Source organism: Acomys minous, assembly GCF_964271855.1.
Source record: "Acomys minous genome assembly, chromosome: 5".
In the NCBI taxonomy this organism is placed as follows: Eukaryota; Metazoa; Chordata; class Mammalia; order Rodentia; family Muridae; genus Acomys; species Acomys minous.
The window spans coordinates 59011871-59033500 of record NC_140494.1 but is presented as its reverse complement, the minus strand read 5'-3'; the positions used below and the strand labels follow the sequence as shown (position 1 = coordinate 59033500).

Genomic DNA, 21630 nt, shown 5'->3' with positions numbered 1-21630 from the left:
CCCTGGTTGGTGTTTCAGGCAGACAGCAAGTGCATGAAGTCTGGAGTGTGACCACAAACTAAAGACCCCTCTGCTGGTTTGTTACAAAAGTTAGTTAGATTAACAAATATAACAGAACTTAAGCATCCTAACTGGTTTCCATTTTTAAAAGTTGCTAGCACGTGCAGGTGATGTTCTTCATACCCAGCATACTTTTATTCTTGTCATTGTCATAGTCATCATCATCATCGTCATCATCATCATCATCATCATTCTTTGTTCTCAGAGTTGTTCCCAGGCCCCCATCAATCCATAGAAGAAATTTAACCACAAAGGCTAGTGTTCATCTTAATTTTTTTTTTGCCAGACTTATGTCAGGTAGATTGTTTTTAAAGAATAAATAAAATCCGGCCTCTAAGGTAGAAGATCGCCATCACTGCAGACACTCAGACTTAGCACAAGCTTGTAAAGTACCAGAGTGGAGGCAGCCCAGCTGAAATAAGCACACTGGAGCCGCAAGGGGACAATTCTGAAGGAACTAACACTCGCCAGCATTGTGTGCTCCAGATGGTATATTTACAATTATACCCTGGATTGCAGTATATCAGATAAAGTGACATTTTTATCTCATTAGAATAGCACTAGAGATTAAAAAAAAAAACTAACCAGGACAGAGGGTGGTACCCAAGCCACAGAAATCCTCCCACCTCACCTCGGCCCTTCCTCATCACACAAACAGGTGGATTAATCCACTCAGGACAAATGAGAAAGCTGTGTGTCTCACATGTGTTCCAGTCTCTCTTGCATTTATTAACTGTTTTCCTCAATGGCAATGTCCTCGCAGTTCATGCTGGCCTGCCCTGTTGGCAGAAGTCTCACATTTCCAGCACTACTGGCTGAGCCATCAGGCTCAGAGTGTACCGATGCAAGGGCTGTGTAGTTCCAGCTTGAGCGAGTTCTTCCTGCTCTGCTCCGTTCCTCCTCACACTCACAAACTCATCAAGGTCCCAAAAGAAGGGTGGTAACCTGCAATTAACCAAAAGAAAAGAAAAAAGAAGAAGAAGAGCACAGTCAATCAGTTAGAAATTAGCTGCCTTAAGAAAGAGGATGAACCTTCGCCTTAGAATCCACACACAGCAAAGCTTTCACAATTAGATTGATTAGAAGGAAGGCAGGCTGAATTCAAAGAAAATCAATACTTTAGAATTTTCCAAGAGACGTGGTTTCATGACCACCTTCTCTTGTTTTTCTCCCACCGCCTCCAATGTATGGCTTTCAAGAACATAACGTAAGGCACATTTAAGAGGGATGAAGCTGATAACTAGCAGCCAGATCGTAACAGACAAAGAGCAGGCCTCCAATGTCCCAGCCCTTCACTGCCGCAGCCTCGGCTGTCCCCTGCCATGTAGGGGACACTGGGATTACACACAGCAGAGGGATCCATCTGTCCTGCTATGCATCCAACCTTATGAAACTCACAGTTCTCAAGTGACTATGCTTTTTTTTCTGCACAATTTTGTGTATTGTCTGGGAAACCTTCTGTTTCATTATTTGTGCCACTTTTTATGCCACTTAGAGAGATGGAGAGGAGAAACAATACAGGCTACAACAAAAGCTACACGGAAGTTCTGCATTATTTAATTTGGGCCAGTTAAATCAGCTTGTCCAGTGGCCCATGGCTAAGAAGTAAAGGCTTGAGGTTCTAGGCTAGGCCTGTCAGACAGACTCCCACATCTCAGATCTCTGTCATCTAAAAATAGTTCCCGGAATGATCCTCTCTCCTACACTGGTCACTGTCACCTAAGAACAACCAGGAACCCAGTTGCAGCAACATGGAATAAGACTAAACAAGAAGGAAGTCTTTGAATGAAACTTGGCCTTTGATGCATCTAAGACTGGTCTTCAGGTGTCCATCCTAGCTTGCCAAGTATGTATGTGCAGAGAGAGACAGGACAATATAGAGACAGAGATCAAGAAAGGCTCTGGTCTGGAGATGTTCCTGACATCTTTCTGGCATGATTTCTTTCCTTCTACAAACACTAAGAACCTAGCTCAGGTAAGGGTGTGATGAAAGGGGGTCCCTGCCTTTAGATTTGTACATTGGTAATAATCTATTGAGACCCTCTGGTGGCCACATGCCAAGAGTGCTTTGAATAGAGCCTACAGGCATTTAGGGTGATGAAGGTAAATTTGAAAGTTAAGTCAGTGAGTGTAGGGGCAGCATGAACAAAAACTATGGCCACCTTTCAATGTACGGCTGGTTCTGGAGTCACTGGCCTCAGCCAGGCCCTCCTCAATGACACCATTCTCCCATTGTATGGTAAGCATCCAGCCCTATTGGACAGGCAGTTACTCTTGCTTCCTCCAGGGTGGGCCTGAGCTAGTTTCTCCACTTTTCTCTCTGGCTGTCTTGTGCACAGGAGAGACGTAATAAGGAGGGTTAATCATCCTGATGCCTTGTGCATGTGTTATTTATAAACTCTCCAGCAGCCTTGTGCTGAGCTACGCTGATAGGATTATTTCTCATTGACAGGTTAATTAACAGAGACTCAAAAGAAAAAAAAAGAACAGTTCCAACGTCTCACAAAGCTAGGAAATAGCTTTTGGTACCTCCAACCTCAGACATAGATTGAGAGAGTGCAAGTCACTGGCTCAGGGAAGGGGTGAGGAGAGGCGAGAGGGAGGCAAAAGAAAGAATAGAACGGAGACTGAAAGGCTTCCAATGGTGTTTACTTTATTTCCAGGTGCAGACAGGATTTGGAAGGCTGGGCTCTCACTTCTGGGGCTTCCAAACGCACGATGTACTGCCCGACATTGTCACCATGGCTAAGGGGATTGGGAACGGTTTCCCCATGGCAGCAGTTGTAACTACTTCAGGTAGGGATGTCTACCATGCCCATGCTCCTGGGCCTCGTGCATGGGCAATGGCATAAGGCACTGGTTTCAACGTGTGTAGGCAAGAGGCAGTGACAAGAACCTCATGATATATTGTTGAAGAGAATGAAAGAAAAGGTTTATCTGCCAGGCTATGGGGCAGATGTAAGAGAGGCAGCATTCCTATCTTCCTATAGAGAAGACCACCTCTCTTATCACAGTAGTTAAAGTCAGGGCTCTACCATACTGAGGAGGGTTAAGAAAATGAGTTTGAGAATGAAACCCTGAGACTTCCAAAAGAATCTTTTCTTAAAAGAGACTCTTCCGTGGTCACTTGGTCTTCACGTGAACATACAATGTCTAGATTTCTCTGGAAGTGTCCCATCAGCCAAACAGTTAACCAAAATAAAATCTCAGGTATCCAGAACACTCTGTGACAGTGATTCTCAACCTGTGGGCTTGACTCCTTTGGGAGGTACATATCAGATATATACATTACAATTTATAACAGTAGCAAACTTACAGTTATGAAGCAGTGAAGAAATAATCTTATGGTTGGTGGTCACCACACATTGAGAAACTTTATTAAAGGGTCACAATATTAGGAGGATTGAAAACCACTTATCTATGAAATAAAGGTTAAAATTTAATTTTTCTATTGTAATGAGGCTCTGACAGGTATTATTTCTAATAAACCATTGATTATTGCAAATTATTTTACTTATATTTCCCCCCAATAATCAGCCACATTTCTGAGCCATTAAATAATTAAATTCCTTCTGATATCTGTTTGCATTCAATAAGCAAATGTACAAGAAACATAGTTACACATGGAAATGCAATAATGGAATTCATTACTTTGTATAATCATTAAATTAATTTAAAACCAAAACCGTGTGATTGTAGAAAGTAAAGTGTAAAGAACTATCCTTGGCAGAGTCCAGAATTACACTGCTGAATCAGTCATAGAGGTGTTCTCAGTGCTCCCTTCCTGGTCTCAAGAGTAGAAATAAAAGATTGAGGAGTTTATATCAAGTCCTTGTTTTAAGATTCTTTCTAATTCACGTGACACATTAAAGACCGTGTTGTCACTTTTTCATTAAGTAAATAAGCCATCTTCTATCTCCACTGTGTTAGTCAGCTCAGAATGACAGAGGAAGATGCCGTGGACCAAGTGGCAGAAGCCTACAGATGAGAATGCTGTCGAGATCCCCATGCTCGCAGCGCTGAGTTCCGCCTAGGATTCCCTTCTGGCCTTGCAGATGGCCACCTTCTCACAGTTTCCCTAAATGAACCTTCCTTATGTCTGCCCACAGGAAAGAGATGGACAGCACTCTAGAATCTCTCATTGTGACAATGTCCTGTGGGATTCGTGCCCCAGCTTGTGATTAACTTCATTGTAGTGACCAGCTTAAAGACTCAGCCTCCAAACATAGTCGGTCTTGGTCCTAGCATTTAAACATAGATTTTTTTTTATTAATTTATTCTTGTTACATCTCATTGGTTATCCCATCCCTTGTATCCTCCCATTCTTCCCTCCCTCCCATTTTCCCCTTATTCCCCTCCCCTATGACAGTTCCTGAGGGGGATTACCTCTCCCTCTATATGATCATAGGGTATCAAGTCTCTTCTTGGTAACCTGCTGTCCTTCCTAGAAGAATGGATAAAGAAACTGTGGTACATATACACTATGGAATACTATTCAGCTATTAAAAACAAGAAATTCCCAAAATTTGTGGATAAATGGATTGAGCTAGAAATGATCATAATGAGTGAGTTAACCCAGAAGCAGAAAGACTCAAATGGTATATACTCACTTATATCTGCATATTAGCCCAACGGGCATGTCCCACGAAAGCCTTCACTTACCAGGAAACATAGATTTTTTTAAGGGTACTCTATTCAGTCCATCCCTTTTAGATGAGTGAAAAATAAAATAAAATAAAATAATGAATGTCATTTACAAAATGAAAGTGAATGCAACGATGAGACGAAATGGGTAAGAACGTGTCATTTTAACCACCTTTCTTTTCCAACCTTAGAAATTGCCAAATCTTTGGCTAAACACTTACATCACTTCAGCACGTTTGGAGGAAGCCCCCTGGCCTGCGCCATTGGATCTGCTGTGCTTGAGGTTTGTTCTGCTCTTCACACTAACTTCTCTGAGTGTGCTAAGTAACTATTTCTAAACCACGCCCTTTATCAGTACCCCATCCCATTGCAATGGTTAAGTAGAAATGTAATCAGGAATTCAGGTCGGATGGGAGAGGGAGAGGGCTCTCCCTTTCTGAGGACTAGGGGAGGGGGAAGGGAGTATGAGGGAGGGAGGGTGGAGACCGGCTGGAGGCGAGGGTGGGGGCTGTAATCCATGTGTAAAGTTAAAAATAAAAAATTGTAAAGGGTAAATAAAAAAATAATAAATTTTGTCTCCAGTTAATAGTCTCTGTCCCCACTTTTTGAAGACTACTTTGAGTTCTTGAAGCTCTGAATGAGAGGTTACATGGTGAGAACACTGAATTTCTCTTGTTTTCAAGATAGTATTTGATGTATCGGCTTAACAGCTATTCGCCCTTTTAATTTCTGCCACATAATATGGATGTTTTTCTTCCTTTTGTTGTCGTAAATGAAAGAACTATAGATTAGCTGGGTTTTAGCTGATTGTATCTGGGAAATCCAGCTACTCTTAAAAACTACTCAGCCCTATCACACACACTTAGATTAATACTAGCCAAGTTTAGAATAATTTTATTGTTTGATTTCATTCTTCCCTTTTAATTATCTCCCTACAACCTCCCATTGCTTTTTCCTCCCAACTTTAGTGCTAAATTTTTAATACACTGAGTCTATTGAGTGATGCCTGTATGCGCATGGTTGTGGGACCAGGTACTGGTCCATGGGTAGCCTCTCAGAGCCCACTTTTCTGAAGAAAACTGACTCTCCCTCTCTCCCCCAAGCACCCATCAGTTGCCAATAGTGCCTTAAATAGGAGTAAGACTTCTTGACCTTCTCCTCCATGTACTTCGGGATTTTTACTGGCTTCATCACATGCAGGTCTTGCACATGCAGACTCAGCCAGAGTGAGTGCAATGACACTGTCGAGGCCAGCAAAGTCTGTTTCACTGCAGACATTTGCTCCCCCTGGCTCATCTAGCCTTTTCACCCCCTGTTCCACAATGATCCCTGAATCTTCCAGGGAAAAGATGTGATACAGATGTCCCATTTAGAATTGAGCGCTGGACCAATTGTGGGTGTTAATTGCCATTTACAACAAAAAAGAAGCTTCTTTGATTGGGGTTAGGAGATGTCCCTCTCAGACCCTCAGGGAGAACCAATTACTATTATTGTGCTAAATTGACTTAGTAATAAAGCATCCCACATCCTTGTCTTTGTTAGGCTTTTATTCTGTTAAAAAATTTTTTCATAAGATGTCCTTACCAAAATGTATAATGTCTTTTGCTTAGATAAGTACAGCATGTTTCTGAAAGAACATCCAAAGGGTTTTTTAAAGTTCCGTATATATATGAAGAGAAGCTTGGCTAGGGTCAGAGGTCAGCACAAATCATTCTACTGTTCACACGTTTGGGCTTCGTAATTTGTACTAGGAATGTGACTCACCTGCTCAAGAAATTTAAAAGTATTTTAGATAGAAATAAAGAAGTTAAAGTGATTATTTCTGATTGGATACTTATTTTAATATATGATTAAGTCATGAGATATGAACGAGTGAGAAGAAATGTGACAATTATTTTTTGTTCTTGTTGATACTGGCAACATTTTTCCCATTTATTGAAAATAGGGTTTTTTTTTCCCTCACATAACAGCATCCTGGTTCTGGTTTCACTTCCCTTTCTTATTCCCAATTCCTTCCCATCTGCTTCCTCCCTTTTGTTGTCTCTCATTAGAAAACAGAAAGGCGTATAAGGGATAATAATAAAATAAAATGGAATAAGCTAAAACAAAAATTTGCACATGGGGATAGCAAAAAATGAACAGAAAGGAAAGAGCCCAAGAAAAGGCACAAGGAATAGACATATTCCTTGTACAAACACAGAGACCTATTCATTTGCATTTATAGAGAATATGTATTTTCCACCTTCACTTCCGAAGGGTTCCCTGAGCCCTGGGAGGAGGAATTTGATGGAGACATCCTGTTTAGGTCTTTTACTTTCTGCATATTATCTGTCTGTGGGTCTCTGTATTTGTTCCCATCTGCTGTAGGAGGAAGCTTCTCTGATTAGAAGACACTTTGTAGCTACACAGTGTATATACACCCATCCTGACTTACTTACATACATACGTGCTGCACACACACACACACACACACACACACACACACACACACTATAGTTTTATTCTAGATCCCTGGGCAAGTCTCAGGCTCTTGATTACCAAAGCAGTGTCAGTACGGATTCCATTGGTAGCATACAGAGTACCTTTCTGTACCGAAGACTCTAGAACCTAGGGGTGAAAGCTCTAGGTAGGCCCCAGCTCAAGTTCTCCGTGTTTGTTGAGTTGTGTAGTGTTATCTTCAGCAATGGGGGCCTTCTGTCAGTTTATGCAGAGCAGCCTATTGTATTAGCAACAGCCTGGGTTGTTTGGGGGACTTCCGTGTGATCCCTTTGGCCAATAACGCAATTAGATGGAAGCTAATCCTAGTACTGGAAGCAATATTTGGTGACAAGAGATGTCCAGTTGGGGCTATCTCCACATTATTTTGGCAATTTCATTAAGATTGATTCAAATTGTGTGTGTGTGTGTGTGTGAGACAGAGAGAGAGAGAGAGAGAGAGAGAGAGAGAGAGAGAGAGAGAGAGAGAGAGAAAGAACCTTTTACTTATTAGGTTTCCATATTGCCCCACAAATGGCCCTTAATTTTAGCTGTCTCTCCCATATTCTCTCTTTCATCCTCTTCTTCATTCTCCTCTTACTTCATCCTCCCATCCCAGTCCACCCCCCCATCTAGAGCTATCTATTCTATTCCCCTTTCCTAGGGAGATCTTTCTGCTCCCCCTTCCCAATCCCTTACTATATACCTACCCTCTGTGGTATTACGTAGTTGGGTTATCATTGGCTTAACAGCTATTATCCACATATAGGTGAATACATACCACACATGTCTTTCTGGGTCTGGGTTACCTCACTCAGGATATTTTTCTAGTTCCATTCATTTGCCTGCAAATTTCATGATGTCATTGTTTTAACCACTGAGTAATACTCCACTATATAAATGTACCACGTTTTCTTTATCCATTCATCTCCTGAAAAACATCTAGGTTGTTTCCAATTTTAGCTATAGTGAATAGAAGTGCAATGAACACGGTTGCACAAGTGTCTCTGTGGAAGAATAGAACATCCTTTGGGTGTATGTCCAAGAATGATATAGCTAGATCATGGGGTAGATTGGTTCCCATCTGATTTCTATAGTGGCTGTACACGTTTGCACTTCCACCAGCAATGGAGGAGTATTCCCCTTGCTCCATAGCCAACACGAGCTATCACTTGGGTTTTTGCACTTAGACATTATGATGGGAGTAAAATGGAATATCAAAGTGTTCACATGCATTTCCCTGATGGCTAAGGATGTTGAACATTTCTTAAAGTGTTTTTCATCCATTTGAGTTTTCTCTATTGAGAATTTTCTGTATAGGTCTGTAGTGGATTATTTGAACTATTTTGTTTTTTGATATCTGGTTTCTTGAGTTCTTTATATATTTTATATATCAGTTCTCTATCAGATGCACAGTTGGTAAAGATCATTTTCCCATTCTGTAGGCTGCTTCTTTGTCTTGTTGACATGTCCTTTGACTTACAGAAGCTTTTCACCTTTGTGAGGTTCTATTTATTGTCAAACTTAGTGCATCTATTATTGGTGTTCTGTTCAGAATGTCACCTCCTGTGCCAATGCATTCAAGACTATTCCCCACTTTTCTCTTTTATCAAGTTCAATATATCTGGTTTTATGTTGACGTCTTTGATCCCTTGGATTTGAAATTTGTACAGTGTGATAAACATGGATCTATTTGTATTTTACATGTAGACATCTATAGACCATCAGCATTTGTTGAAGATGCTTTCTTTTACCCAGTGTGTATTTCTGGCTTCATTATCAAAAATCAGGTTTCAGTATGTGTTGAATTTATGTCTAGATCTTCTATTCAATTCCATTGATCAATCTGTTTGTTTCTATGCAAATACCATGTGGTTCTTTTTTTATTACTATACCTCCTGAAATCAGGACTGGTGATACCTCCAGGAGCTCTTTTATTGTTCAGGATTGTTTTAGCTGGGTTTTTTTTATTATCCATATAAAATTGATAATTGTCCTTTCAAAATCTGCAAAGACTTTTGTTGGAATTTTGATAGGAATTGCACTGAATCTGTAGATTGCTTTTGGTAGGATGGCTGTGTTTACTATGCTTATCCTATTGAGACATGAGCATGAGAGGTTTTTCCAGCTCCTAACATCTTCAATTTCTTTCTTTAAAGATTTGAAGTTTTTAATCATACAAAGTTTTACTTGCTTAGTTAGAGTTACTCCCAAGATATTTTGTATTATTTGAGGCCATGGTGAAAGATGTTGTTTGCCTGATTTCTTCCTCAGTCCCTTTGTCATTTATATATAGGAGGGCTACTGATTTTTATCAGTTAATGTTGTATCCAATTAATTTGCTGAAAGTGTTTATCAACTGTAGAAGTTTCCTAGTAGAATTTTTAGGATCACTTATATATACTATTGTATTGTCTGCAAATAAAGATACTTTTACCTCTTCCTTTTGAATCTGTAACCTCTTGATCTCCTTCAGTAGTCTTATTGCTCTAGCTAGGAAAAATACTGTGTTAAATAAGTATGGAGAAAATGGACAACCTTGTCTTGGAATTGCTTTGAGTTTTCTCCATTTAAATTGATGTTGGCTATAGGCTTGCTATAAATTGCCTTTATTATGTTATGTCCCTTGTATCTCTAATCTCTCCAGGACTTTCATCATGAAGGGGTGTTAGATTTTGTCAAATGCTTTTTCTACATTTATTAGATGATCATGTGGTTTTTTTTTCTTTCTGATTGCTTATATACTTGATTGTATCAATCAATTTTTTATATATTGAATTATCCCTGCATCTCTGAGATAATACCTACGTGGTCAGGTGAATGATGCTTAAGATGTGTTCTTTGATTTAGTGTGCAAATATTTCACTGAGAATTTTTACATCTATGTTCATAAAGTAAATTGGTTTGTAATTCTTTTTTCTTGTTGAATCTTTATGTGGTTTGAGTATCAGAGTAATGTGGCCTCATAAAACAGTTTGGGCAATGTTCCTTCTGTTTCTATTTTATGGGATAATTTAGGCACTATTAGTGTTAACTTCTTGAAAGTCTATTAAAATTCTGCACTAAAGCCATTTGGACTTGCGCTTATTTTGGTTGGGAGGCTTTTAATGACTGCTTCGATGTCATTGGGGGTTATTGGTCTGTTCAAATTGCTTATATGATCTTGATTTAACTTTGGTAAGTGGTATGTATTGAGAAAATTATATGTTTCTCTTAGATTTTTCCAATTTGGTTGAATACCAGTTTTTAGAGTATATTCTTAAATACTTGTCTGGATTTCCTCAGTGTCTGTAGTTTTGCCTCCCTTTTCATCTCTAATTTGTATCTTATTCTCTCTGCCTTTTAGTTAATTTGGATAAGGGTTTGTTGATCTTACTCTTTGTTTCATTGATTCTTTGTTTGTTTGGTTGGTTGGTTTGGTTTGGTTTAGTTTGAGCTTGATTATTTGTTGCTCTCTACCCTTTTGGGTGCAATTTGTTCCTTTTGTTCTAGAGCTTTCAGGCCTGCTGTTAAGTTACTAGTATGAGGTCTCCTCAATATTTTTATGTTGATTCAGTTCTGTGAACATTCATTGTGCCCCATAAGTTTGGGTATTTTGTGGATTCATTTTCATTGAATTCTAGGAAGTCTTTAATTTCTTTCTTGACCCATTTTTTTCATTCAGTAATGAGTTGTACAATTCCCATGAGTGTGTAAGCTTTTTGTTATTTCTGTTGTTGTTAATAGCCACCTTTCCTTAGTGGTGGTCAGATATGATGCAGGAGATTATTTCAAATTTCCTGTATCTGTGAGACTTGCTTTGTGTCTGAGTACATGGTCAATTTTGGAAAAAGTCCCATGAGGTGCTGAGAAGTATATTCCTTTGTGTTCAAGTGGAATGTTCTATGAATCTCTTAGGTCCATTTGGTTTACAATGTCTGTTAACTTCAAAGTTTCTATTTAGTTTTTGTCTCAATGACCTGTCTATTGGTAAGATTTGGTTATTGAAGTATCCAACTGTTAGCATATAAGCAGCATCACAAACCTGCCTCCAGTCTGCCGAGCACTCTATGACGTCATCACCTGCTGGTTACTAGGTGTGCCAGAGGTCCAGGATATAAAAGGGGCCAACCTACCACCGTCTCTCTCTCTCTTGCACTTCTCTCTTGCACTTTCTCTAAGGGTGCCCCCATCTGTCTGTTTCTCTACCCTTAAGGCTCTTTCGGGCCCTAAATCTTCTCCCCTTCCGTTCTCCCCAGATAAATCTCTCCACATTCATATCTGTTGTATGCCATCTCATTTTTAATGATAACATCCACTATCAGTGTAGGAGGGTCAATGTGTGATTTAAGCTGTAGTAGTGGCTCTTTTATTAATGAGGGTACTTTGTGTTTGGTGCATAGATACTAAGAACAAAAATCCTCTTGGTGGATTTTTCTTTTGATGGATATGTAATGTCCTTCCCTATCACTTCTGGTTAGTTCTGGCTTGAAGTCTATTTTATCAGATATTAAAATGTCTATACCAGCTTGATCTTTATGTCCATTTACTTGGAATATCTTTTTCCACTCTTTTACCCTGAGGTGATATCTATCCTTTAATGTTAAGATGTGTTTCTTGATAGAGTAGAAGAAAAGATACTGGGGTTTTTTTCCCATTCTTTTAGTTTGTCTTTGGGGGACAGGGTTGAGACCATTGATTGATGTTGAGAGATATCAATGAGCATTGTGTGCTGACTCCTGTTATGTTGTTGTTGTTGTTGTTGTTGTTGTTGTTGCTGGTGGTGGTGGTGATGGTGATGGTGGTGGTGGTGATGGTGGTAGTGGTAGTGATGGTGGTGATGGTGATGGTGGTGGTGGTAGTGGTGGTGGTGGTAGTGATGGTGGTGATGGTGGTGGTGGTGGTGGTGGTGGTGGTGGTGGTGGTGGTGTGTCCTCTTTTGATTAGCCAGTCTGGGATTATTTATTCCTTGTGCTTTCTTTGGTGTGGTTAACCTCCTTAGGAGTAGGGATGCACTAAGAGAGGGAATGGGGGTCCACAGGAGGGAGAGAAGCAGGGGGTCCTAGCAGAATCTTCTTAGTCCACTGGGAACGGGGCCAGAGTGAGGAGGGGCCACAACAGGTAGTCTGCTACCGAGCTGGAGATGAGCCTGGAGGGCTGGGTTTGGAGGAGAGGAGGGAGAGCGAAGATCAGTAGCTAGTCTATCTGCTTCATTGTCATTGGCCTGCTTATGTCTCTGGCAGGCTTGGCTATAGGGTCCCCAGAGAGTGCCTGCTGGAGCTGGGGGCTGGGAAAAAGCAATGAGTTGGAGGTAGGAAAGCTTGGATGGGAAGATCTGTGTGATCCACTGAGGATGGGAGGGGAGTGCTACAGCAAATGGTCTTCTACAGAGCTGGGGATGAGCCAGGGGGGTTGGATTTGTAGGAGAAGGAGCTGAAGATCTGTATTTACTCAACCTGCTTGTCCTGCCTGAGTCCATCTTTTTTTTTTTTTTCCAGCATTAGGTCATTCCAACAAATTCAGATGAGAAAGAGGGTTTGGGTGAATGGATTCCTCTTCAAATTATCAAGATCAGCCTGAAATCACACAATTATTATTAGCTAAATATAGATTAATGCTCGTGTGTCTTGTCAAGAAACATAAATGCCTATGGTGGATGAGATGGTTCTCCGGGTCCAGGCATCTGCTGTGAACCCTCAGCGTCTCAGTTGAATCTCTAGCATCCACACTCTGAGGGAGAAAACTGACTCCCAAACGCCATCCTCTGTCCTCCACATACACCCCAACACATGAGCACAGAACAAACAAAATGCTAATTTTAAAAAATGTTTAAACCAATCACAGGTGTCCATTGTAAGCTAGGTGACAATCTCAGGTTCCCTAGCTGTGACTGCACATGAGGCTCAGCTAAAAGGAGCAGGGCTCCACACTGGCCAAAGTATGGCCCAGGGAGGTCACTGTCTCCTATGGGAAAAGTACCAGTGAGATTGCTTTCTTGGTTCATTTATTTGTTTTCATCACCTATGCCAGTTCTCAGCAAAACCTGAAAACTGAACTTCCACATAATGGAATATATGTTCGTACATTTCTTAAAGTCTTGCTTGCCTCTACAGGTGGGCAGGTTCAGGGAATTCCCTTTACCAGGATCCTTTTATTCCTCACAGCAGATTTCCATGAGGTCCATGGTATGTTGACACCAGGCTTTGTTCTAGATCTCTTTTATCTAGCTAAGTTCCTGGAAAGAGGATCCTGGGCATTTATCTCTCTGTGCTTCTCGATCAAACCTCCAACTTTTGCTGTGTAAGATTATTTAGGGATGTCTCTCAACAGGTGATCAAAGAAGAAAACCTACAGAAAAACAGTCAAGAAGTTGGAACCTACATGCTACTGAAGTTTGCTAAGCTGCGGGATGAATTTGACATCGTTGGGGATGTCCGTGGCAAAGGCCTTATGGTGGGGATAGAGATGGTTCAAGACAAGGTAACGATGTGCAGCTGGCTGGGTGGCTGCCTGGGGCCAATAGTGGGTAATGTAGGAAACTAACAGGGTGGGATGCAGACAGATTATTCAAACCATGAATAGTTATTAGTTATTGTACATAATATATTACCGAGGTCTACAGGAAAGGTAGGAAGCCCTCAGTGCACTGAAAAGAGCCCGTATCTACCCCTGAGACTGATTCACGAGCGGGATCTGAATCTAGGAAGCCAGACCTGGTGATGCTGCTCCATATGACTGCTCTGTGAAGGAAATTGGGGAGACCAGGGGGAGTAAAGGCACCTAAGACTTGCTGTTAAGGAAGACTGGAAGTGTTCCCAAGACAGTTGCCTATATATCATTTTACAACTACAGATGCTAAGCCTTTTCCAAAAAAAAAAAAAAAAAAAAAAAAAAAAAAAAAAGACTAATTTGTCCTACTATAAGGCCCATGTTTTTGTAGTGTGAAGGGACCCAGGTAATGTATGTACATTCAGGAATGAAAAGAATACACTAGAAGGAAATATTTATGTTCATAGGCTGAGAATGAGGGGACATACACAAATGATGCAAGCTCCAGCCCAATGTCACTAAAGTTGAAGTAGCATGCCTGAGCCCCAAGTAAGGGACCACCAAACTCAGTGCCTAGGGATCTGACACAGCCCCTTGGCTCCTAATCACTTTCTTTTCCTGACTCTGAAGGGTGGAGTCTTGAGGGAAGAGCAAATTCCACAAACATGGAAGATGAATGGCTCCATACCAGATCCATGGTCGTGCTGTTTAGTTGCATGTGCCCTTGTGCAGCTTCTGAGCCACTTTCTGGACTTTGGAATGAAATCTGGCTCAGCTGAGCATTGTAAAGAGTTGAAGATGATTCCAACACCAACAGAGCAGATCCCAAATTCAGCTTTTAAAGGGTCAACCCTCCCAACCCCTCTGCAGATAGCCATTAGCAGAGCCAGGATTCACTTGCCAGTGCATGGAATTTCACTTTGTCTTTGGGGATTTTTGCATGAAGTAGAATAAAAGCAAATAAGCAAATACTTTTAATGTGCCCCACCCCACCCCCAATAAACTCTGAGTCAGCAAACATTTAACAGCTTTGTTTAATTAGGGAGGCACTGACTACTTGAGTTTCCTTTTGTTGGAGTTTTCCCCTGGGCCCTCTGCCTTGGAAAATACATCTTCTAACCGTTCAAACGCCAAATAAAAAATGTTTTGTTGTTGTTTTGTTGTTGTTGTTGTTGTTGTTTTGTTATGTTTTTTAATGTATTCACAGATGAGCCGCCAACCTCTTCCTAAAACAGAAGTCAATCAAATCCATGAGGACTGCAAAGACATGGGTCTCCTAGTGGGCAGAGGTGGCATTTTCTCTCAGGTAAGAGAATGGCTTGCCAGTCAGGTAGGGTCTCCCTGGTGTTACACTCTGGTAACTGGTGCCCAGTTGTACTTCCTCCACATTATGATAATGCTTGGGTGTAGTTAGAAGAAATGGACAAGAGACAGCTTCTGGCCACTAGAGGGTGATGTGGTAAAGTGATTCCGTTATCCATTTTTTTTTTTTTTTTTTTTTTTGTAGGCTAAAGAGAGGCATAGAAAGGCCATGCAAACTAACCAGATAAGTCACAGCATGGGTGATAATAGAAGCATAATACTCATGAAACATATACATATTACATACATATGTATTGTATTGTATTGTATTGTATTGTATTGTATTGTATATTAATTAGTTCTAACCCCTGGAAAAACAAACATAGGCATTCCTAACTCAGCCCTAAAGTCTGACTTTGTGAACTTGCTCAGCTTTAGTGGCCTTTGCAGCAGACAGCAATCTAAGATCCATATGTAATCCCAGAAAGACTATCCTAAACATGGTCCCTGATGCAGAACTCAACATCAGCCCCTCACAATGTCCTTCGCCCTCATCTGGAATAATCCAACACAGGACTTACCCTCCCCACTTCCTGGAAGTTATGGCCACTCTACTATCAGGACCCTTTTCTGACCTTGCGTTACAAGAATGAGACGATGATGATGATGAGGAGGAGGAGGAGGAGGAGGAGGAGGAGGAGGACGACGACCACCAACATGACCTGCCTCTAAATCCCAAAACCTCAGGTCACTCACCAGGATAGGCTCCATGGGAGAGATTCAAGAATGAGAGTGACTTCTGCTCCTTGCAAATATTTTTTAATCTCTTTTCCCATTTCAAAACGCTTTCTTTTATGAAATAGGATCATTGCACATATTGAGGAAGTACTATGTAATATTTTGACATGTGTATGTTATAATGTTCAAGAGATGATGTTTATCTGTTTCCTCTCATACCATTGCTTTGTGATAGGAATATTCAAAACAGTTTCTTCCAAACTTTGAAATATGCACGGCATTGCTGCACTTTTACTCACTCCAGTGAGCAATAGAACACCAGGCTTCTTATAAATTAATATTTCTACCCAGTTTAAAGATTTCTTGTTCTTCCCATTGTCTTGCTCCCTTCCTGGCTGAGACAATGGATACTGAAAGGCCCACTTCTTGCCTTATACTTGTCAGAAGAAATTGCAGTTATCATATAAGATCCCCAAGGAAACACTAGGAATGGTTCATATCAAATAATGTGGCTTAATTAATAAAATTCTCAGTGATAAAGATCTGATATAATTGTCCATTTGTTTAGCTTTTCTTTCAAATTCATATTAAGCTGCTGGTAGTATGCCAGGAACCAACACTACAAGGATAAATGTGTTCTGATCCCATTTTTTCATTGAGCTTATAGGATGGAAAAAGCATACAAACACAAAACTGCCATATAATACATAAATCTCTTCTGCAGATTTAAAATGTGATGCTGTGGAAGGAGAGAGAGAAGACGGCTAGGCCAGTCATTCTGCCTAGCAGAGCCGTACCTCACTATACAAATAGCCAAAGTTTGAGGGAAAGCACAACAGAGTGCAGAGTGCTATCCACACACCAGTGTGGCTGGAGCATCAGCTTCAGTTGATAGCTAAGAGCAGCTAGAAGTTCTGTCACCTTGTCGCTCTTCTAGATATGTTGGATGTCCACAATAAGTCAAAGTGCTACTATCACCCTTACTGTATAGATAAATAGATGAGGTACCTACAAGTAAAGTAAATTACCCAGGTCATCTAATTAGTAAATGCATCTCTGAGAATGTTCTCTAAAACAAGACTGGAGTTAGGGAGTCTGACGGGGACTGAGGACACTGTCTGTGCCTCAACTGTGGCTTTAAAAATAGAAAGTATATTCTGGTGATAGTTTTGGAGGGAACTGCATAAGATTTGAATCTAAAGGATGAGCAAGAGTCAGGGATGAACCTTCCATGTCTGACTTGGCTTAATTTGGGCATGAATCCATCCATCATTGAACATGCTCCATTTGAGGCATTTATGGGCACCCGATTTGGTACTTGAATATGTGGTTAAGTGGTAAAGACTGAGGTAAAGATTACAGTTAGGGGTCATCTGCATGCAAAAGGTAAGATGAGGATGACTAGGGAAATCCCACTGAGAAGCTAAGTGAGCTTAAGGAAGAACTCCTTTTAGTAGACACAAGGGAAGTGGGGAAGGTGGAAACATGAAGGAATTGATGGTGTGCCAAGAGTTAAGAGGACTATGGGATTACGGAAGCAGAAGACAAGGGAGATGGGAAAGGGGCTTGCCCAAGTGTGAAGCAAAACAGAGATAATCAGGGAAGGACTTGGCCTGGGAAATGCCCAGTGGATCTTAAGCCTTGCAGGTATCTTTAGTGCAGTGGTATCAGAAAGGTAATAAGACAGAACCCATGCTTCAGTGAGTTGGGATATGACTAGGGGAACAATGGTGTGAAGAATAACAGCCAGCAGCTATCAGCAAGTCTTTTAAATAAGATGGAGTGAAAACTAGAAGAAAGAATATGCATTTCACCTGGGAGGGACTGAGAGTCACCTCAGACTTATGCTTGGTATGTCTGAATCAGGATTATGTAAGATTCAAGCATCTTTCTGATACTGGCTGAGAGGATGTTGAAGGAAGGTCAAAGACGTGAGAGAACATGGGGATGTTTCCTGGAATGAAAGTGATAATCCAGGGTCAAGAGCTGAGATGGATCATTTAGAACTGAAGAGTCAAGACATGTCATTCTCTGAGCCTTTGGGAAAGATAAAAGAATACATGTGGGAACAAACTGCTTTAAAGAAAGACTTGGGGGAGGGGGCTGGAGAGATGGCTCAGAGGTTAAGAGCACTGTCTGTTCTTCCAGAGGTCCTGAGTTCAATTCCCAGCAATCACATGGTGGCTCACAACCATCTATAATGAGATCTGGTGCCATCTTCTGGGGTGTATATGTAATAAATAAATAAAATCAGAGAGAGAGAGAGAGAGAGAGAGAGAGAGAGAGAGAGAGAGAGAGAGATTTGGTCTGAGAGGCTCGATTTCCTTAAAGGAAATAGGAACCATGATATCTTATGAAATGAAGTGGGAAGCATAGAAGTTGGTTAAAAGATGCTAAGAAGAAAACTAAAAGTTTAGAAGGAAATGATAGGGAGCTGGTAGAGGAAGAGAATAGCCTCAGGAACCAACAGAATGTTGGAGACTGCAAACATCTGGTAGTGTCACTAGGGTCTGCTGTGTGATTGCCACATATGTCTCAGCCGTGCATTTACTTTAATTGGCACTGAGGCATGGCCATATGAGTGAAGCAACACCGGGCTAGAAATGTGTGCAAAACAAGGGGTGAGAGAGAGAGAAAGAGAGAGAGAGAGAGAGAGAGAGAGAGAGAGAGAGAGAGAGAGAGAAGAGCAAGCTGTTCCTTTGGCTTTGTTCTCCAAGCTGTGAGACGACAGAAGGGAGAAACCTGAGCAGAGGGATCTGATCAGAAGACAATGAAGGAATGAGCTGCCTAAAGTTCTTACAAAAAATAATGGGCACAGTAGGAAACAGCAGTTGGCTTATTCGGGCATCAAACTTGAACATGTGTAGATGTAGAAAAGGTGATGTTTTGTGATGGTGAAAACTGAGCATGAGGGAGGTGGTGAGGTAAGATGTCAGGGAAGGTGGTAGAAGGACACGCAGGTAAGCAGATGTCACAAAGAAAAAATGAAAACAAAATGATATAAGGATCCGTGTAAAGACCTGAAAGAGCCCAGGAGGGAGGGGGAGGCATTCAACCTAGTGAGAGAAATATCAGATAGGGTGAAAATATTCCTGGTTTGGGATTCTTGGTTTAATCCATTTTCTGGAAGTGCCATCTGATTCTCTGATGATTCAAGCTCTGTTTTCCTCTGCTCCTCAGACTTTCCGCATCGCGCCCCCTATGTGTGTCACTAAGCTGGAAGTGGATTTTGCATTTGATGTATTTCACACTGCCTTAATTCAACACACAGCAAGAAGAGCTAAGTAAGACCTCTACCGATGAGAACAAGTCTCAAGAACTTTTCAACTATGTGCAGAGATGAATTTGTTGAGGAGTGTTGAAGGCACAGTATTAGATGAAAAACTGTAGCTCTCCATAGTAATTGTAAAAGACATGGTTGACTATCTACTGGCCATATTCGTCAGTGGAGCCCCCATTCTCCTTGCAATTCCATCCTTTAAGCAAAGAATCTATGACTTGCTCAAAGAATAAATACTAGTTTGTGTAGATTAGCCTTGGTTAATGTTTTTTCCATTGCATTAACTGATTTGTAACTGAACACATGGCATATGAGTCATGAAGGAAACCCTTTTCATGCTAACGCCTCTGGGGAAACATTTCTCCATCCTTCATGCTTCAACTCAGATGTCTCTTGTTGCCCTGGAAACACGGCATCTCATGATGGGGTTTCTCAGTTCCCAGCACGCATCTGGAAGTCATGAAGCAGCCATGAAACCTGGTCACTATGCTATGTCTGGAAAGTGGTTGGAAGCTGAGTGATTAGTAATGTCCATGAGTCCACCCTATCTCAGGGTGTCTTGATTTATGAAATAATAAATCCATTGTGCTACTTATGAGTTTTAACATTTTTCATTATTGTGGCCCAGAGCATCTTGGGAAACAATGCAGAAAAGACCTTAGGGAAATAGATGTACTCCTAACCTTTAACTCCCTGAAAATACCTATCAGAGCCCATTTCTCTTCTTTGTTATTCCTGCCATCATCTCATATTCATCCAAAGCCTTATGTCAATGTACACATAATCTCCTGAACTCTAGTGACTAGTATATACAGCCATAAATATTCTTTCCTATGGGTGTTATCTGACCTGTGTTATAGAACCAGCAATACTTTTTTAAAAAATTTAACATACTCTCTGGAATGTATTTAGCAGTAAACTTCATATAATTACCACAAATGAGAAAACATAACCATTTATGAAGTAACCATGAAAACAGCAAACAAGGCTGAGGAACATCCATAAAGTGTTTGCCTCACAAATACAGGGACCTCTGTTGGATCGCCCACATATGGTAGTGGACACTTGTATTCCAGCACTGGGTAGACTGAGATAGGAAAATCCCCAGAACTCATTCTCCAGCCAGACAGTTCCAGAACAGTGAGAGCCCTGTCTCAAAAAAACAAGTTGCCTAGCCCTGAGGAATGACAACACCCCAGCTTGACCTCTAACCTCCATACTCACTTGTACACACCCACCCAAATTAGTAATTTTAAGATCCTGTTCCAAGGAGATACAGTTCACCAATGTTCTCAGCCTAAGGACTATTTTAAGAGAATGTTAGAAGCCTGTTAAAAATTATGCTAGCAACCTGACCAAGACCTTCTCCTAAACAAAAGCATCTGAAGAGCTAACTTAATCAGCATGTGATTCGGATATATATTTAAAAAGATGTCCCAGTTTGAAGCCATCTCCCAATTGTCTTAGCCTTCTGTGACGTCTCTTCTAACACATCCTACATGTTGCTAGCAGCTTTGTTTCCATCCGGCATTGACTTAAACATAGCATTCCCTAGTACAAAGCCTCCCACCTTCTCCTCAGTGTCCCTCAGACAAAGTCACATTCCCTTAGCGTGGACCCCACACTCTCTAGGATCCGTCTTCTTCCCAGGGTCATTCAGACAATGTCACATTCCCTTAGAATGGAATCCTATGCCCATCAGGATCCAAGAAGAGCAAATACCACAAATGTTCAGTTTGGCACCATGGAAAGGTCACTGCATTAAGAGAGCAAAGGACTTGCCTTCTCCGCTTGGTTCTTCTACTTAATTTGCTATAAATGACCTTAAACAAGCCTTTTAACCTTTCTTAGCCCCGGTTTCTTCCTAAATGTATTAGCTTGCCATTGTTACTTCCTGGAGTTGTCTCAGGAGTCAAGTGAGTCAGTGGATATAAAACTCTGAAAAATCGACGAACCCTGTAAATGGAAATTCCCTCTCTCAAACTATGTTTTCTTTCTTTCCTCCACAACTAACATTTCCCCCAGGAAGAGTTTCTATGTTCCATATCTGCTTCCTTGCCTCCAAGCTAAACCCAGCCACCACGGTCTCCTTCCTGTCACTCATTCCTTGGAAAGAGCTTTGTCCAAAGATCACACAGATGGCTTCTTTTAGGCCAATTGTGTCTACTTTGCAGGTTGTTTATCCTAAGCAACTTCTTGCACAGTATCTTTCTTGGCTTCTGAAGTGTGCTTCTTCCACCGCAGGCGGCTCTTTCTCAGGCACTTTGCTAGAAAGATCTCAACTTGATGATTAATTACATCCTGAGTTGTCTCTCCCACCATGCTGCGTTCTCTGCCTGTAATCAACATAGCCACATTTGAAACACTGATCTACTTTAACTATGCCAATGACTTTAAATCCCAAGAATTCTCTGAGCTCCATCTCCAGGATTACAGTTTTCCAGATGCTTCTGCTTGGAAGCCACAGAACATTTAAAGTTCTAAATCTTTCTTCTCTCTCTCTCTCTCTCTCTCTCTCTCTCTCTCTCTCTCTCTCTCTCTCTCTCTCTCTCTCTCTCCAAGTTGTCCTTTAGCTCTTCATTTATCTAAATTTCATTAATACT

At 41.0% G+C, this 21630-nt stretch overlaps 1 protein-coding gene across 2 annotated transcripts in view; it reads left to right on the top strand.

Moving 5' to 3' along the window:
- Positions 1-19622, top strand: part of AGXT2 (alanine--glyoxylate aminotransferase 2) — a 39226-nt gene extending 19604 nt beyond the window's left edge. For both annotated transcript variants that reach the window (XM_084783765.1, XM_084783764.1), the window contains exons 10-14: positions 2724-2856; positions 4896-4987; positions 13489-13638; positions 14915-15013; positions 18928-19622. In XM_084783765.1, coding sequence (XP_084639891.1) covers positions 2724-2856; positions 4896-4987; positions 13489-13638; positions 14915-15013; positions 18928-19035 — 582 coding nt within the window. In that variant the 3' untranslated portion in view covers positions 19036-19622. The remainder of the gene's footprint in view (positions 1-2723; positions 2857-4895; positions 4988-13488; positions 13639-14914; positions 15014-18927) is intronic.
- The last annotated feature ends 2008 nt before the right edge of the window (positions 19623-21630 follow it).